At 51.5% G+C, this 18,681-nt stretch overlaps 1 protein-coding gene across 1 annotated transcript; it reads left to right on the plus strand.

Moving 5' to 3' along the window:
• Window positions 1-1,723: 1,723 nt before the first annotated feature.
• On the plus strand, window positions 1,724-11,610 carry ALOX15B (arachidonate 15-lipoxygenase type B). Its single transcript, XM_031657358.1, has 14 exons — window positions 1,724-1,946; window positions 2,032-2,251; window positions 2,547-2,628; window positions 4,946-5,068; window positions 5,358-5,461; window positions 7,317-7,489; window positions 7,726-7,872; window positions 7,972-8,175; window positions 9,147-9,233; window positions 9,386-9,555; window positions 9,737-9,858; window positions 10,043-10,143; window positions 10,224-10,394; window positions 10,864-11,610. The coding sequence occupies exons 1-14, from the start codon at window positions 1,800-1,802 to the stop codon at window positions 11,041-11,043; spliced, it is 2,031 nt and encodes a 676-aa protein (XP_031513218.1). The 5' UTR covers window positions 1,724-1,799; the 3' UTR covers window positions 11,044-11,610.
• Window positions 11,611-18,681: the final 7,071 nt, after the last annotated feature.

Below are 18,681 nucleotides of genomic sequence, written 5' to 3' on the forward strand. Positions count from 1 at the left end.
TCTTTTTTATGGCTGCATAGTATTCCATTGTGTATATATACCATATGATAAGTCACTCTCACTTCAGTTGGCCTTCATGAAACACTGTGACAGACACAATGGCACAAAGTGTCTATCAGCATCGTTCTCCTCCTACCTCATTGACTGATCTTTGCTGCTTCCACTCCTTTGCATGACTTCCAAATATCAGAGGGCCTTAGAGCACAGCTCGTGCCTCTTCTCCTCTCCACTTATAGGATATTCTCTGCCTAGTGATCTCCACCAGCCTGTGGTATAGACGCACCTGTGTGCTTGTGACTCGAAGATGCACACCTGGAGTCCTGAGCTCTATGCCCATATGTGAGTTCTCCACTTGGATGTCTAATGGTCATCTCAAACTTAGCATTTCCAGACCGAAAACCCCAAATCTGTAACTTCCCCTTGACATCTCTTCCCCAAATCCCTCCCTCACTGTGCTCTTGCCTTTCCCTCCTCCAACAAGCCAAACTTTTCCTAACTGCAGGGCCTCGGCAGGAACAGTTTCCTCTGCACAAAACTCTCTTCCCCAGACAGATCCTTTCACTTCCACTGAGCCTCTGAGGGCCTCCTTTCCCACCTCTGCTTCTCACTCCTTCACATCACTCTGTTTCACTTCCTTCATTGCACTTACTATCATCTGAAATTATGTATTGGTTTACTCATTTTCTCTCACACTTCATTTTTTTTTTGACAGAGATTTGCTCTGTCACCCATGCTGGAGTGCAATGGCACAATTTCAGCTCACTGAAAACTCCGCCTCCTGAGTTCAAGCGATTCTCCTGCCTCAGCCTCCTGAGTAGCTGGGATTACAGATGCCCGCCACCATGCTTGGCTAAGTTTTTTGTATTTTTAGTAGAGACGGGGTTTCACCATGTTGGCCAGCAACTGTGCCCGGCCTCACCGTTGATTTTTAATCTCCATGAAAGCAAGCACTAGGTCTTGCCTGGGCCTTTATCCCTAGCAGTGAGCATAGCGTCTGGCACAGAGGTAGTTCTGAACATTAGTTATTGAATGAAATAAAATAATGAATGTGGGCCAGGCGCGGTGGCTCATGCTGGTAATCCCAGCACTTTGGGAGGCTGAGGCAGGCGGATCACAAGGTCAAAAGATCAAGACCATCCTAGCCTACATGGCGAAACCCCGTCTCTACCAAAAATACAAAAATTAGCCGGGCGTGGTGGTGCTCACCTGTAGTCTCAGCTACTGGGGAGGCTGAGGTGGGAGAATCGCTTGAACCCAGGAGGTGGAGGTTCCAGTGAGCCGAGACTGCACTCCAGCCTGGCGACAGAGGGAGACTCTGTCTCAAAACTAACTAACTAACTAACTAACTAAATAAATAAATAAATAAATAAATAAATAAAATGAACGTAGGCCCAAGAAGAGTTGTGGGAAGAGGGGTGATGTTTCTGCATAGACTTCTAAGGCTAAGAAGGAAAACAAACAGAGGTGCTGTGCACAAATCTACCCCCACCCCAACTGGGTCCCAACTCTGGCTCTCTGGCGTGGCACCATCACTGAAAGGCCCCGTTCCCGAAATCTCAGGGTATTCTTAGTCCCTCCTGTTCCCAGAGCTGACAATCCCCCCGCCCACCCCCACCTTAGTTGCACATTCCAGCCTCTCCGCCCCGCCCCTCCCCGCCCAGAAGCGGACGTGGTTTTTAGAGGAGTCCACCGGGCTTGGAGTCAGTAGCAATAATCAGGGGTAGAGCGGGGCGTGTCCCAGGGGTGAGCCCAGCTCTGCAGCCTTGTGCGCAGTAGAGAGCTGGTCTTAGGCTGGCACCATGGCCGATTTCAGGGTCAGGGTGTCCACCGGGAAGGCCTTCGGGGCTGGCACATGGGACAAAGTGTCTGTCAGCATCGTGGGGACCCGGGAAGAGAGCCCCCCACTGCCCCTGGACAATCTCGGCAAGGAGTTCACTGCGGGTGCTGTGAGTGCCTGGGAGTGGGTAGGGGTGGAGGTGAAGGGGGCGAGCAGGAGCGTCCGGCCTGACGCATACTAAAACTTCCCCTCAGGAGGAGGACTTCCAGGTGACGCTCCCGAAGGACGTGGGCCAAGTGCTGCTGCTGCGCGTGCACAAGGCGCCCCCAGCGCTGCCCCTACTCGGGCCCCTGGCCCCCGACGCCTGGTTCTGCCGCTGGTTCCAGCTGACACCGCCGCGGGGCGGCCCCCTCCTCTTCCCCTGCTACCAGTGGCTGGAGGGGGCGGGGAGCCTGGTGCTGCAGGAGGGGACAGGTGAGGGGCGGGCCGGGCTGGGGCTGCAGGGGGAGCACAGGAAGGGGTAGGGGACTGGGGGTTGGAGAGAAGGGCAGGTGAAGTGGAGAGGTGAGCTGGTGTGGCCACCGAATAGCCAGCAGAGGAGGGAGGCTGGTGGGGCCTTGGGGAGAGGGAGGTGGCAGCCTGGTGTAGGAGAAACTGTACTTATGGGAGGAGGGGACCTGGTAGAGGGTAGCAATCATGGGGACGGTGTGGCTGGGATAGTGATGGGGAGTTTCGCTCCCCGCCCCAACCTACTCCCCTTCTGCCACAGCCAAGGTGTCCAGGGCAGACCACCACCCCCTGCTCCAGCAACAGCGCCAGGAGGAGCTGCAGGCCCGGCAGGAGATGTACCAGTGAGGCGGGGGTTACTGTTGGGGGAGGGGGTGCCCAAGGGATGAGGGGCAGCTTGAGTGTCCTGGTCATGACAGAGATTAAAAGCCCCTGCCTCCACCTCTCCTATCAAAGCTGCTCCTGGGACCAGCAGCATCTGCAGGAACGTATAGAAATGCAAATTCTCAGGCCACCTCCAACCTACTACACACTGAGGGTGAAAAGTGGGAGTTTTTGTTTTGACAAGCCTTCCAGATGACTCTGGTGGCCACTGACATTTGAAAAACACTGCTCTAGGGCCAGGTGCAGTAGTGGCTCACACCTGTAATCTCAGCACTTTGGGAGGCCGAGGCAGGCGGATCACCTGAGGTTTGGAGTTCGAGACCAGCCTGGCCAACAGGGCGAAACCCCATCTCTACTAAAAATACAACTATTATCTGGGCATGGTGGCAGGCACCTGTAATCTCAGCTACTTGGGGGGCTGAGGCAGAAGAATAGCTTGAACTCAGGTGGCAGAGGTTGCAGTGAGCCGACATCATGCCATTATACTCCAGCCTGGGCAACAGAGTAAAACTCGGTCAGAAAGAAAGAACAAAAGAATGAAAGGAAGGAAGGGAGGGAGGGAGGGAGGGAAAAGAAAAACTCCTCTAAATGCCTTACCTTTGCTGGTGTCTTCCTTGTCCTGGGACTTTTCCATGAATCATCTTGTTGTATCCTCCCAGAAATCTGAGCAGAGCAGAAACACACCTCTCAAGCCCCAGGAAACTCACCCTCCAGGGCTAGCAAGGGGTGAGATGGGGGCTCTTTCTGTGCTCTGGGCTCAGCATTGGAGGGCACAGGGGAAAACTGGGACTTGGAGATTGCAGAGGAGTTGGAGCCGCTAGTGAGGATTCCCTTGGCACAAAGCCAGGAACTGCATTCAAGAGCAGACTTTCAAAAGATCTTGATCTGGCCAACTCATCTGCCTTCTAAAGCCTGGGCTGTAGGCTTTTGTTCCTGGTCTCTGGGATCAGAGCAGCCACAGGCTCATTTGGTTCCTGGTGATTCTCCATGTGTCATGAATTCCACCCCTAAGGAAGCCATTGCACTAAATCTGCCAGCAGCAGCCCCAAGAGAGGGAATAGACATTGAGGTCTACTGTGTCCGTGGAGACCCAGGGTCAGCCTAGGCTCTGCCAGAACGAGCTGTGAGATCTTAGACCAATTATTTCATCTCTTTGATTCTTATTTTCTTCTGTAAAAGAAACTAAGAATACCAATCTCGTTTGGGTTAGGAGGAACAAATGAGAAAATGGTTAAGAATGTAGCTAGTCAGCTGCCAAGCCTTGCACAAATGTGTGCTCTTGCTGTTGTTCCTGTCTTTCAGTTAACTCTGTTCCAACACTCTAGGCTCTTATAATACGTACAGTGAGGCCTCAGATCCATAGCAACAGCATTGCCTGGGAGCTTGTTAGAAATCAGAATCTGCATTTAACCAAGATCTCTAGGTGAGAGGGATTAAAGTCTGAGAGGCAGGGTTTGGCCACCACCTGGCGGCAGTGTACTTTAATTGCAAATTTTTCTTTGAAGTTGAAAGCTCAAACCCAAAAGCAAGGTTTGAATGAATCAAAGAATGAATGAGTGAGAGGATGACTGGCTAGGGGTCACCAAGTTTGCAGAGCCGTGGTTTTACCATTTTGCTGGAAGGTCTTCGGTTGTGTTGCTTGTTTGAGAATAGAATTTAGAGATGCCTTAGGCGGCTCCTCCTAAGCCTAAACTGTGGAGGCTGAATTGCCTCTCTATGGGACGCCTACCAAAGGCAACTGAAACCTTCCGTGCAGCCCCGGTCCCGGGATAATCTCCCCTCTACAAGATGCATCTGTGTTAGTCGGGACTTCTATAGTTGTAAGAACAAAAGCTAACTCCAACTAGCACGCAGAAAAAAAGAGTTTGTCAGCCAGACACAGAGGCACTTACGGAAACACAAGCAGGAATTGTCCACCCAGTGGAAAATGGGTAACAGTCTGTGTTTACCGCTGTAATCCACATATCCAGAGAGAGACCACCTCTCAGGCTCAGCCCCAATTTCAAATTCCCTGGAAAGGACTCTGATTGGTGCAGTTCTAGTCAGGTGCTCAACTCTGGACCAATCACCCTTGACCAGGGGAGCCAGCTCACTGTGGGAAAATGGCAGCTCCCTTGCAGCCTCGTGTAGAATGGAAGGGCAGATGCCAGGAGGGCCCTCCTTGGCTGAAGGGGTCTGGCTCTGACCAGGGCCCCCAAGGGGACTGCCACTCCATCTAACCTAGTGAAGGGGCTCCCTGAGGCCTCTTGCTGACCACTTTCCCTCTCTACCCTCCAGGTGGAAGGCTTACAACCCAGGCTGGCCTCATTGCCTGGATAAAAGGACAGTGAAAGACTTGGACCTCAATATCAAATACTCTACAGCCAAGAATGCTAACTTTTATCTACAGGCTGGCTCTGCGTGAGGATGCCCACCCTGCCCTGCCCCTAGGCCTCAGATGCCCTATGACCCCTGCCTTCTGCCCTCCCCTAGTCAGTTCCACCACCCTCAGTGATATGAGTCACATAGTTCTATCCAGGAAACAGCCTCCTAGCCACTACCAATCCCCCAGAGCAACAGCTACCTTAGGGGCGGTGACTATCTTAGGCCCAGAGGCTGGTTCAGGATCCCAAGAGGCATATGGCTGGCTGACAGGGAAGGGTCTCCCAGGGCCTCCTGCCCACTCCCCACCCCTCACATCCCCTGGCAGGTTTGCAGAGATGAAAATCAAGGGGTTGCTGGACCGCAAGGGGCTCTGGAGGAGTCTGAATGAGATGAAAAGGATCTTCAACTTCCGGAAGACGCCAGCAGCTGGTGAGGAGCTTGGGCCAGGGATCCTGACCTCTTTCCTGGGGCATCAACTCCTGTGGCTGTCCAGAGTGTCAGAAAACCAAGCACCAATTTGCTATGTAACCCTGAGCAGGCCCTTGCTAGACCTTACTTTTCCCCACAGAGATGAGAATATGGACGGAGGGGACCCCTGACCTTCTAACACCTTCTAATCCAACAGACATTTGTTGAGCTGCTACATATCAGACACCGGGTTAGGGGATGCATGGTTCTTCACGGGCTCACAGTTGAGCAGGCCAGTTGGTGTTAATTAGACTCAAAATCAAATAATTCGTTACACTGTGAAACATGCTCATTGGATCCAGTGAGTGTGTGAAGGGGGGCACCTGCCGTACCCTGGAGAGGGCCCCAGGAAAGCTCTCCTAAGGGGGTGAACTATGCTGAGACCCCGAAGTTGAGTAGGCCTTAGCAGTGCCAAGGATGGGCTGTGGGGGCAGAGAGCAGTTCGGGGAACAGTGAGTGTGAAGGCCCTGAAGACAGAAGGATCAGCCATCTTTGGAGGAAAGAAAACACCATTGTGATCAAAGTGCAATGAGCAAGAGAAGGAGGGTGAGAGAAGGAGCAGGAAGGTGCACAGGGGTCGCACAGGACTGTGTCGGCCACGGCAGGACTTGGGTCTTTCCTCAGCCCAGTGCTTGATTGGTTACCAGCAGGGGAATAATGTGGTCACTATGCACTGCTCGGGGGGAGTTACTGGGGGGGGCAAGAGGCTATGAGAATCTGCTATGAGGCTCTGGCTGTGGTCACCAGAGGATGGTGGCCTCAGCAAGGCAGTGGCAATGCATTGGAGTGGACGGGTGGACTGAGAGGTACTCAGGATGGAGAATCAATGGGATATGATAGGTTGGGGGTGCTGCCAAGAGAGGTCCCCAGGCTCCAGCTGGGCGTGGTGGCTCACACCTGTAATCCCGGCACTTGGCCCAGGTAGGTGGGTTGCATGAGGTCAGGAGTTTGAGACCAGGATGGCCAACATGGCAAATCCCCATCTCTACTAAAAATACAAAAATTAGCTGGATGTGATGGCACTTGCCTGTGGTCCCAGCTACTACTCAAGAGGCTGAGGCCTGAGAATTGCTTAAGCCTGGGAGATGGAAGTTGCACTAAGCCGAGATAGCCCCACTGCACTCCAGCCGAGCAAGAGAGTGAGACCCTGCAAAGAGAGAAAGAGAGAGAGAAGAAGAAGGAAAGAAGGGAGGGAGGGAGGGAGGGAGGAAGCCGAGGCAGATGGATCACTTGAGCCCAGGAGTTCAACACCAGTCTGAGCAACATGGAGAAACCCTGTCTCTACCAAAAATACAAAAATTAGCCAGGCATGCTGGTGTGTGCTTGTAATCCCAGCTACTTGGGAGGCTGAGGCAGGAGGATCGCTTGAACCCAGGAGGCAGAGGTTGCAGTGAGCCGAGGTCGCACCACTGGACTCCAGCTTGGGCAACCCAGCAACACGGCCTATCTTGGAAAGAAAAAAAAGAAAGAAAAGAAAAGGGGAAAGAAGAAAAGAAAAAAAGAGGTCCCCAGTCTCCTCTGTAGGCAACTGGGTGGGGATGGAGCTGCCATTTCCCAAATACAGGCAATGGGACCAACCTGAGCTGTAGGAAGAATCTGTATTTGGTCTCCAACATGTTGCATTTGAGTTATCCAGGGCGGGTGTTAGGCAGACACTGGGATGGATGGGCTGGGGACTCTGATGTGCTGTTGGATGAAGAGGCAGTGACTGAGGACAAGGGGCAGGGGAGGTAATCCCGAGGACCCACTGTGAAGGTTAGGCAGAGGCCTGTGGGAGCTGGGGTGACCCCGTCCCCGTGTCCCCCACCCCCTGCAGAGCACGCATTTGAGCACTGGCAGGAGGATGCCTTCTTCGCCTCCCAGTTCCTGAATGGTCTCAACCCTGTCCTGATCCGCCGCTGTCACTACCTCCCAAAGAATTTCCCCGTCACTGATGCCATGGTGGCCTCAGTGTTGGGCCCTGGGACCAGCCTGCAGGCTGAACTAGAGGTGAGGGGTGCAGGGATCCAGGCTCTTCACAGTCCCATCTCAGTGCCTTCGCACCCTTCCCCTGTTGGAGACAGAGGGACGCACTAACATTTGTTTGGGACCTACTGTGTTCTGCGTGCCAAGCACACGCTCCCGAAACACACTCCTCTCCCAGCCCTGAATCCTCTCCCTTCTACCACCCCACCCCCTTCCTTTAGAAAACCAGGTGGTAGCCCCAGCTGTCCTTTCTTCTGCAGAAGGGCTCCCTGTTCTTGGTGGATCATGGCATCCTCTCTGGCATCCATACCAATGTCATTAATGGGAAGCCCCAGTTCTCTGCGGCCCCAATGACCCTGCTATACCAGAGCCCGGGCTGTGGGCCGCTGCTGCCTCTCGCCATCCAGGTCTGCAGTCAGGCAGGGGCAGGGCAGGGGCAAGGAGGGTCAGACTGAATGGTTGGCAGACACTCATGGCTGTCTCTCTCCCCACCCGCCTCCCCCCAGCTCAGCCAGTCCCCCGGCCCCAACAGCCCCATCTTCCTGCCCACTGACGACAAGTGGGACTGGTTACTGGCCAAGACCTGGGTGCGCAATGCAGAGTTCTCCTTCCATGAGGCCCTCACACACCTGCTGCACTCACACCTGCTGCCTGAGGTCTTCACCCTGGCTACCCTGCGCCAGCTGCCCCACTGCCACCCTCTCTTCAAGGTCAGTGGCTTGACAAGTTGGCCCGGCCTGTGCCCATGCCTCTGTGCCTCTTCTAAGCAGCCTTTCCTCACATGGCCATAACCGTGCAAGCTGGGTTGCAGGGCTCCCCCGTCCGCTTCAGCACAACTCCCCGGGGAGCCTGTTCTCCAGCAGGCCCTGAGTAAGATAAATGAGGTACCCCGGAGAGGCTCCCTTCTTCAGGGAGATCAGACGGCATCAGCAGCCATCATAGAAGCCCAAATCTTAGGAAGGGAAGGACCTGGGGGTGGCAGGTGCCAAAGTGTGAACATGGCTTTGAGAGACCGATAGGTTTTCCGCAGATAGTTCTGCGATGGGGGAGGGCTGGGTGGGAGGCCCCTGTGCTCTAGGGTGAGTTCTATAGGTTTCCTAGACCCTGCTAACTTTCAGACGGCATGGATTCGAGGCATCTCCTCTGCGAAGGGCAGGATGGCTCCCTCCCAGGGTTCACCCACAGCCGCCGCTCAAATACTCTGATTCTTCTAGACGTCTCCTGGGTCCCGGATGTGGGCCCTACTCTGTGCTCTTACATCCTATCTGGTTGTTTCTGACTATCTGCAGCTTCTGGGGCCTGGCACTCAGAGGTGGGCTCTGGTGGACGGCTCCACCTTGCCAGGCCCACAGGCCTTGGTTTTCCTAGTGCCTTCCCCGCCCAGGGGCTAGGAAATCACAGGATGCCAGAGGCAGAAGACACAGGGCTCAGCCACATCAGCACCAGCATTTGACAAAATAACCTGAGGCTCAGGGAGAGGAAGGAGCACACCTGAGCTCCCAGAACAAGCTGCTGGTGGAGCCCAGCAGGAACTCCAGGGCTCAGATCCCTGTCCCAGGCTGCCTCCTCTCATTCCTGTTGCCTCTTTCCAAGTGACTTGCAGGGCTGGTGCCTTTGGGGGGGAAGGTCCGGGGCCAGAAAGACCCAGGCCTCCCCCAGCTCTGCCGTTCCTGCCGCGCAGCTGCTGATCCCGCATACCCGGTACACGCTGCACATCAACATGCTCGCCCGGGAGCTGCTAATCGTGCCGGGCCAGGTGGTGGACAGGGTGAGAGCTGTGTTGGGGTGGGAGTGGGCAGGCCACTCCTTCAATGTGAGGAATTTGAGGTCCTGGGGTAGCAGTGGCCTGTCTCCCCGACACCAGTGCTACCTCCTGCTTCTGGAGCAAGGTCTGCAGGACCCAAGAGTCCTGTCTGTCAGTCCACAGGCATCGGCATCGAGGGCTTCTCTGAGTTGATACAGAGGAACATGAAGCAGCTGAACTATTCTCTCCTATGTCTGCCTGAGGATATCCGGACCCGAGGAGTTGAAGACATCCCAGGCTACTACTACCGTGATGATGGGATGCAGATCTGGGATGCAGTGGAACGGTGAGGGGCTGTCCCTGGAGAGCCGAGGGCTGGTCGGGGACACGGGAAGACAGAGAAGGAGACTGAGGCCCCAGGGAGGCTTACGTTGAGGAGGAGGGCCGGACATTCATGACACTAAGCAGAGGCATTCCTCAGAGTGGGTTGGGGTTGGAGGCTGGGCCTGAACCTGGGTGCATTGCAGCTTTGTCTCAGAAATCATCGGTATCTACTACCCAAGCGATGAGTCTGTCCAAGATGACAGAGAGCTCCAGGCCTGGGTCAGAGAGATCTTCTCCAAGGGTTTTCTAAACCAGGAGAGCTCAGGTATGGGGACCTCAGCCCTCAGGCGCATTTGAGTGACGCCATCCCTGTGTCCCCCGCCCCCTGCAGAGCATGCATTTGAGTGACCCCATCCCCGTGTTCCCCACCCTCAAGGCTCACCCTCAAGCCTCCGCAGCAGGGTCCTCAGGCCCCTGGAAGCCCCATCCCAGCCCAGCTCTCCTCGCAGGTATACCCTCCTCACTGGAGACCCGGGAAGCCCTGGTGCAGTATGTCACCATGGTGATATTCAACTGCTCAGCCAAGCATGCAGCTGTCAGTGCAGGGCAGGTGAGGAAAGGCCAGCGCCTGGGGTGGCAGGCTGGAGGTGACCCAGCTCCTCCGCCTCATTCTGCCCTCTCGGCCTTCAGTTTGACGCCTGTGCTTGGATGCCCAACCTGCCACCCAGCATGCAGCTGCCACCACCCACCTCCAAAGGCCTGGCAACACGTGAGGGCTTCATAGCCACCCTCCCACCCGTCAATGCCACATGTGATGTCATCCTTGCTCTCTGGTTGCTGAGCAAGGAGCCTGGAGACCGAGTGAGTGTGGGGCTGGGGGCCAGGCTGGGCCGCACTGGGGTAAGGGAAGGTGTGATGTTTACCCTGCTGGCCCAGACTCAACCCTGCCATCAGGGCGCAGGTCCCCTTGCCCCACTGACCCTCCAGTGGGACACATGAGCCTTGGACATTTCACAGCGAAGGTCAAATGGCAAAATGCGATGATGCAGAGCCATTCTCAGTGGCAAGGGGAATGTGTAATTATGCTCCTTGCAAATTCCGAATTGAGCTTTCATTCCCCGAAAGCTTCCTGCAGATAAGCTTTACGTGGCTATCTGTTTAAGAGGAGGGACATGGATCAGGCCCCATCGAGGGCTACTTCAGGTCCCATGCTTGGGGGCTAGGGCCAGAGCTGGCTAAGGCAAGTTGCAGCTGCTTAGATAGTGGGGACAGGGAGTCTGGGATGCAGGACCTCAGCAGCCCCCTCACCCAGCCTGTGGTGGGTCCCCAGAGGCCCCTGGGCACCTATCCGGATGAGCACTTCACAGAGGAGGCCCCTCGGCGGAGCATCGCCACCTTCCAGAGCCACCTGGCCCAGATCTCAAGGGCCATCCAGGAGCGGAACCGGGGCCTGGTGCTGCCCTACACCTACCTAGACCCTCCCCTCATCGAGAACAGCGTCTCCATCTAAATCCCAGGGGAACACAGGCCCAGATAACATCCCTTTGACCACATCGCTCTAGGATAACTGGCACCCAGAGAAAAGGACTCCTGGGAAAAACAGGCCTCCATGTGCCTCTCCTGGGACAACCAGACTCTGTGTAACTCACCCCCACCACCATACACACACAAAAAAACAGAAACAAAATCAAAACACAGAAAGCAAAAAACCCACCAATAACAGAGTCTCAGGACAGAACCACTGAGCCTTTTGGAGGCTCTAAGCCTCAAAGTGCCTGCAGAGCCCACCTTGAGGGTTTTGCTAGTTGGTTTTGTTTGGCATTTTACAGCCGTGGGGGGAGGCATATAATCCTGCCCGTGGGCCCACTAGCCTCCACTGATTGGACTTTAGGGTCACCCAACTCAAGGACAGCCACCAAGAAGTGGCTGCCAAAGAGGCCGGGCACAGTGGCTCATGCCTGTAATCCCAGCACTTTGGGAGATGGAGGCAGGAGAATCACTTGAGGTCAGAAGTTCAAGGCCAGCCTGGACAACATAGCAAGACTCCACCTCTACCAAAAAATAAAAATTAAAAAACTAATTGGGCCTGGTGGTGTGTGGCTGTAGTCCTAACTACTAAAGAGGCTGAGACAGAAGAATCACTTGAACCTGGGAGGTGGAGGTTGCAGTGAGACCAGATCATGCCACTGCACTCCAGCCTGGGTGACAGAGTGAGACTCCATCTCAGAAAAACAAAAACGAAAACAAAAAGTGCCCAAGAGGTTGATTGTGACCTACTGTCTCAGCTTTAAAATGAATAAAACACTGAAAAAGGGTCCCTGGGAGCCAGGCAGAACAGGCAGAATGAGGACGCACTGCCCAGTCGGCTCAGGCAGTGCCTATGTATGCTTTCTTAAAAACGTCCCCTAAAATTAAAGACTTGTACATTATAAAGCAGGTTCCATTTCCAGAGAATCAGAAAACATTATCATATCTCTAGTCATACTTTGCTGCTAGATTTCATCTTCACTGACGGAATTACAACATTTCATACACATTCTTTCATTCTATTTTTTTTCTGGCTCATATTTAGTGAGCATCCATTATGGTAAAAAAGTATCCTTTAAAAAAAAAAAAAAACTCCAGTGGAGACACCTGGTAGACATCACCTTAATCAAATAATCCAGGTGAGACCGGGCGTGGTGGCTCACACCTGTATTCCCAGCACTTTGGGAGGCTGAGGCAGGTGAATCACTTGAGGCCAGGAGTTAAAGACCAGCCTGGCCAACGTGACAAAACCCCATCTCTATTAAAAGTACAAAAAAACTAGCCAGGCTTGGTAGCAGGTGCCTGTAATCCCAGCCATTCAGGAGGCTGAGGCAGGAGAATCGCTTGAACCCCGGAGGCAGAGGTTGCAGTGAGCTGAGATCGGGCTGCTGTATTCCAGCCTGAGCAACAGAGAGAGACTCTGTCTCTAAATAAATAAATAAGTAAATAAAAGATCCAGGTGAACTTGCTGATACCATGTTGCTTTGCTCTAATGTTGTCAGAAGAGCACCTCACCTCTGTGGTTTCTTCTAGAAGCTCATAACTATAGTCTAATAATGAGGAAAATGCAGACAAACCCAAATTGAGGGGCGTTCTGCAAAATACTTGGCCAGCACTCTCCAAATTTTAAAATGGCCTTTGCTTTTTTGGCGTAAAAACAAAATGCCTCCTTTACAAGTCACCTAATGATTTCCATCACTACTTCACATTGCAGGCATGAGTGCTTTTCTTTTTCAGTTTCACTGATTTTTATAAAACAATGTGGACAGAAATGTAATTTATATACTATCACTGCATAAACACTACCATTGGAAAAATACAGAACAGTGCCTCAGAAGGGGTAGGGCTGACTGGCAAACAGCATTTGACCTGCTCATTCCTTGTGGAGAGTGAGTATACCAAAAGTGATTTAGAGATATGTGTATCTGTCAAACTTCTTTCCATCAATTCCTGCTAACTTAAGCAATAAAGGAGTTAATGGAAAAGAAACTGAGTTCCTTGAGAAGTTAAAGAGCTGACTATGCAGGCCATGCGCAGGGACTCACACCTGTGATCCCAACACTTTGGAAGTCCGAGGCAGGACGATTGTCTGAGCCCAAGAGTTCAAGACAGCTTGGGCAGTATAGTGAGACCCCATCTCTGCAAAAAAATGTAAAAAGTAGCAGGGCATGGTGGCTCACGCCTATAGTCCCAGCTATTCGGAAGGCTGAGGTGGGAGGACTGCTTGATCCAGGGAGGCAGAGGTTGCAGTAATCACACCACTGCATTCCAGTGTTCCAGCCTGGGCAACAGAGCAATATCTTGTCCAAAAAAAAAAAAGCCCAGGCACAGTGGCTCATACCCATAATCCCAGCATTTTGGGAGGCCGAGGTGGGTGCATTACCTGAGGTCAGGAGTTCAAGACCAGCCTGACCAATATGGTGAAACCCTGTCTCTACTAAAACTACAAAAATTAGCCTGGCGTGGTGGCGGGTGCCTGTAATCCCAGCTACTTGGGAGGCTGAAGCAGGAGAATCACTTGAACCCAGGAGGCAGAGGTTGCAGTAAGCCAAGATTGCACCATGCACTCCAGCCTGGGCAACAAGAGCAACTCCATCTCAAAAAAAAAAAAAAAAAGTTAATCATGCAGTTTCAGGAAAGAAACTAAAACCCAGGAGGCTTGAGGCATCTGGGGAACAAGGGACAAGAACTGATGAATGCTGTCCCAGGCACTGCCATGGGAATAATGAAGCTCCTACCATTTTTCATCCTTGAATTATTTGCCTCCATATTCAGTTCCATGAGCGAGGCTGTTTGACTTAACATGGAGCAGCAGAGACCACTGGATGCTGGAGCAGAGAGAGTTTGTGCTCACCTAATACCTCATGTACTTCCCAACATTTCCCAGCCTGCCTTTCAGTTAGGTTGAGGCCATGTGACTAATTCTGGCCAAAACACTAATTCTCAGAGGAGTGATGTGTGTCCTTTCCAAGATGGGACAGTTATGAGCTGATGTGCCTCCTTCATCCTTCTATTGCCTCATTGCCTATTCCTCAGGAGCATTTTCCAGCTGACTTAGCCATCCTGACCTCTATTGCTGGATTTCCATTTCAGGAGGACAAGGTTCATAACTGCCCATCACAGTGCCAGCACACTGCAGGTGCTTGGTAAGTACGTGTTGAATGGAGGAATTAACACACAAATAATTCCTAAAACCCTGTGGTGCCCATCACTTACCTGTGTGTCTACCCAGTCAGACCATGAGCTTCTTGAATGCAGGAGCTGGGTCTCACTCAACTTGCTAGGCCTCGTGCCCAGCGCTGCACTGACTCAGATTGATACCCAACAAATGTTTGTTTAATGTCAGATGAAGGGAAAGTGATTGGATGGTTGCATGCGTGGATGTACTGGTGAGTTGGAGGGCAGTTGCGCCCGAATCAATAAACTGGTGTTTGTTTCAGTATATATCTTTTGGGATCAACTATCATTTCCAGGAGACACTGCAGCATCCAAGGCAGCTCAGCTGTGCAAATCCAAGCAGTCAGTCCCTAACCACCCTTGGAGAAGCCACCACCACCTCCTCTGCCCAGGGCCTGTGAGCTTGTGAGCCTGTGAGGTGCCCCCGCCACACACACCACACAACCCTAGCCCTAGAGCTCTCAGCCGGCTGCCCCGCCTTGAGAAGAGAAGGTTGTTACAGAGAACATTCACTTCTAAGGATATCCAGTTAACTCTCCAGAGTGGTGGTTTCCTTGAGCTATGATGGATAGTAAATAGATAGAAGATAGATGATAGATAGATAGATGATAGATAGATGGATAGATAGATAGATAGATGATAGATAATAGAAGATAGTAGATAGGTAGAAGGTAGATAGATGATAGATAGTAGATATATAGTAGATGATAGAAGATAAATAGATGATAGTAGATAGATGAATAGATAGATGATAGTAGATAGAAGATAGATAAATAGAAGATAGTAGATAGAAGATAGATAGTAGATAGAAGATAGGTAAATAGAAGATAGTAGATAGAAGATAGATAGTAGATAGAGAGTAGATAGAAGATAAATAGATGACAGATAGTAGATAGTAGATAGAAGATAGATGATAGTAGATAGATAGATGATAGATATTAGATAGAAGATAGATAGAAGATAGTAGATAGAAGATAGATAGATAGAAGATACATAGTAAATAGATAATAGACATATAGCCATGCATTACTTAAAGATGGGAATATGTTCTGAGAAATGTGTTAGGTGACTTCATCATTGTGTGAACACCGTGGACTGTGCTTACACAATTTCAAATGGTAGCGTCTACCACACACCGCGGCTATATGGTCTAGCCTGTTGCTCCCAGGCTGCAAACCTGTGCAACACATTACCATGCTGAATACTATAAGCAATTGTAACACAATGGCAAGTATCTGTGTATCTAAACATATCTACACATTGAAAAGGTACAATTAAAATATGGTGTTAAAGGTAAAAAGTGGTACACCTAAATAAGGCATTTACTGAAGGCCTTGGAACCAGGGATGCTGATGATGTAATGAATGGAGCTGCAGGACCGGAAGTTGATGTGGGTGTGTCAGTGAGTGCGTGGTGAGTGAATGTGAGGGCCTAGGACATTACTGTACACTTTTATGTGACTGGCAGCACAAAATTTTACTTAGACCAGCATCACCACAAAATGTGAGTAATGCGGCCGGGCGCGGTGGCTCAAGCCTGTAATCCCAGCACTTTGGGAGGCCGAGGCGGGTGGATCACGAGGTCAGGAGATCGAGACTATGCTGGCTAACATGGTGAAACCCCATCTCTACTAAAAATACAAAAAACTAGCCGGGCGTGGTGGCGGGCGCCTGTAGTCTCAGCTACTTGGGAGGCTGAGGCGGGAGAATGGTGTGAACCCGGGAGGCGGAGCTTGCAGTGAGCCGAGATCACGCCACTGCACTCCAGCCTGGGAGCACAGCGAGACTCCGTCTCAAAAAAAAAAAAAAAAAAAAAAAATGTGAGTAATGCATTGTGCTGTGACATTCTGACAGCTATGATGTCACTAGGCATTAGGAATTTTTCAGCTTCATTATAATTTTATGGGACCACTGTTTTACATGTCGTCCATCATTGATCAAAATGTCATTATGTGGTGCATGACTATAGACAGATACACAAGGAGAAATTAGGGGAATTGGCTCACGTGATTATGGAAGCTGAGAAGTCCCACTCCAGGCTGTCTGCAAGCTGGAGACCCTTGGATGCCAGTAGCAGCATGACTCAGTCCAAGTCTGAAGGCTTTGGAACCACAGATGCCAATGGTGTCATTCTCAGTCCAAGACCAAATGCCTGAGAATACTTCCACTGGTTGGGGGGCCGCTGGTATGGGTCCTGGAGTCCCAAAGCCAGAGAGCCAGGGTTCTGATCACCAAAGGGCAGGAGGAGGAGAGTGTCCCAGCTCCAGGAGAGAGAGAAAAAGGGAGGAAATCCCTTTCTCCCTTTTTTCGTTCCACCAGGACCCACAGTTATTGGATGATGCCTGCCCACATTGAGGGTGGACGTTTCCCACTCAGCCCACTGACTCCCACCAATCTCCCCTGGAGACACCCTCACAGACACACCCGGAAATAACGCTTTACCAGTTCTCTCAGTATTCCTCAATGCAGTCACTTGACTGCATTAATGATGATGTTCTATAATATAGGTAGAAAACAAGTCACACTATGAGAAGTACATGATCCCTTTTGTGTTTTTTTGTTTTGTTTTTTTTGAGATGGAGTCTTGCTCTGTCACCCAGGCTGGAGTGCAGTGGCGCGATCTCGGCTCACTGCAAGCTCCACCTCCCAGGTTCATGCCATTCTCCTGCCTCAGCCTCCCGAGTAGCTGGGACTGCAGGCACCCGCCACCACACCCGGCTAATTTTTTAGTGTTTTTAGTAGAGACGGGGTTTCACCGTGTTATCCAGCATGGTCTCGATCTCCTGACCTCGTGATCTGCCCACCTGGGTCCCCCAAAGTGCTGGGGTTACAGCCATGAGCCACGGCGCCCAGGCCCCCTTGTGTGTGTGTTTTTTTTTAAGTGAAGTATGTAAATCAATAGAAACGGCAAGGAAAGGTCTGGAAAGAAGGATGCACACCTAGCTGTTGCTTGAGAAGGAGAGAAGGAGAGTGGGATTGCACAGCAGGGCCACAGTGAGCAGTAAAGAAGTGGGAGCCTTAAACTAAGAGAGAGAGAGAAGTGAAACCCTGAAACGGAGATCTATTTGATTGCTTGATGTACTCACAGGGAGCAGCCTTGTTAAGAAAAATTATCCAAAACTGATAAGTAGAATCAAGAGGACAACTGCCTGTCCTTTTAAAGATGTTTTCTTTTCGTTTTTTTGTTTTGTTTTGTTTGTTTTTTTGTTGTTGTTGTTTTGTTTTGGTTTTGGTTTTGGTTTTCTGGGTTTTGAGACAGAGTCTCACTGTGTCGCCCAGGCTGGAGTGCAGCGGCGCTATCTCAGCTCACTGCAACCTCCGCCTCCCGGGTTCAAGCGATTCTCCTGCCTCAGCCTCCCGAGTAGCTGGGATTACAGGCACCCGCCACCACACCCGGATAATTTTTGTATTTTTAGTGGAGATGGGGTTTCGCCATGTTGACCAGGTTGGTCTCAAACTCCTGACCTCAAGTGATCCTCCCATCTCGGCCTCCCAAAGTGCTGGGAAGGATGTTTTATTTTCTAGCACAGCATACCATTGTTTGACTTTGCTGTCTATTATTAATAAAGGCCTCGGTTTATGGGAAGTTCATGTAAATGATTTGTTCTTTTTTAAAAAAGCAAATAAACCAGAGATTGTAGTTGATTGCTCTATAGGATGTTGGCTAGTTTCATATCTAACCCAACAATCATATCCTAACATTCCTTTATTAAATTGCCTATAAATGCCCGGCTCTTCAATTGTTCTTGGAACCAGCATGACCATCTGGCTGAGTCAAATAAAATATTTGACTTGTGAACATTCTAATTTGTATGAACCATGTTTTTCATTTGTTTGAAATCCCTCCCAGGCTGGAGGGAGAGCCACATGTGCCACCCCAGAACAGTGCCTAGAGCCCCAGTCCCTTCTTTTCTCTGCCAGGTCCTCTTCCAGCCTCCTCCCTACCTTTATGCCTGCCTTCCCCTCACCGCCCCCATATCCATGTTGGACATCCCAGGGATCCCTTTGCTCACTACCCCGGGGAATGAGAAACAGACTCTCCTGTCCCCACCCGCATCCCCCACTGAAATATAAGTATAGCTTGTGCTTAGTCCAACAATAAGAGAATCAGGCGGTAAGTTTGCTGCACTGACCACAGAGTGGAACAAACAATCACAGGAAGCCTGCGGAGCCTCTGAGCAAGAAAGCTGGCTTATGGCTCAACCTCCCGCTTGAGTGCCTGAACAAAGGTCTCGTGGGAAGGGAAGCGACCCTCGCTCCGTTACCTGGGAGGGTGCTGCAGGAGGCTGCTTGTAAAAGAGGAGAAGTCCTCTGTGCTAGACATAAGGAGGAAGTCTCCTGTCTCCCTCCCGTTCCCAGAGCCAGAGCAGCGGATCTGCTCATTGTGCTCAGGAGCTGACCACTCCTCTGATGTTCAGGCCTGTGGTTTGAAGGGCTCTCTGCTT

The sequence above is a fragment of the Papio anubis genome, chromosome 17 (assembly GCF_008728515.1).
Source record: "Papio anubis isolate 15944 chromosome 17, Panubis1.0, whole genome shotgun sequence".
Lineage (NCBI taxonomy): Eukaryota > Metazoa > Chordata > Mammalia > Primates > Cercopithecidae > Papio > Papio anubis.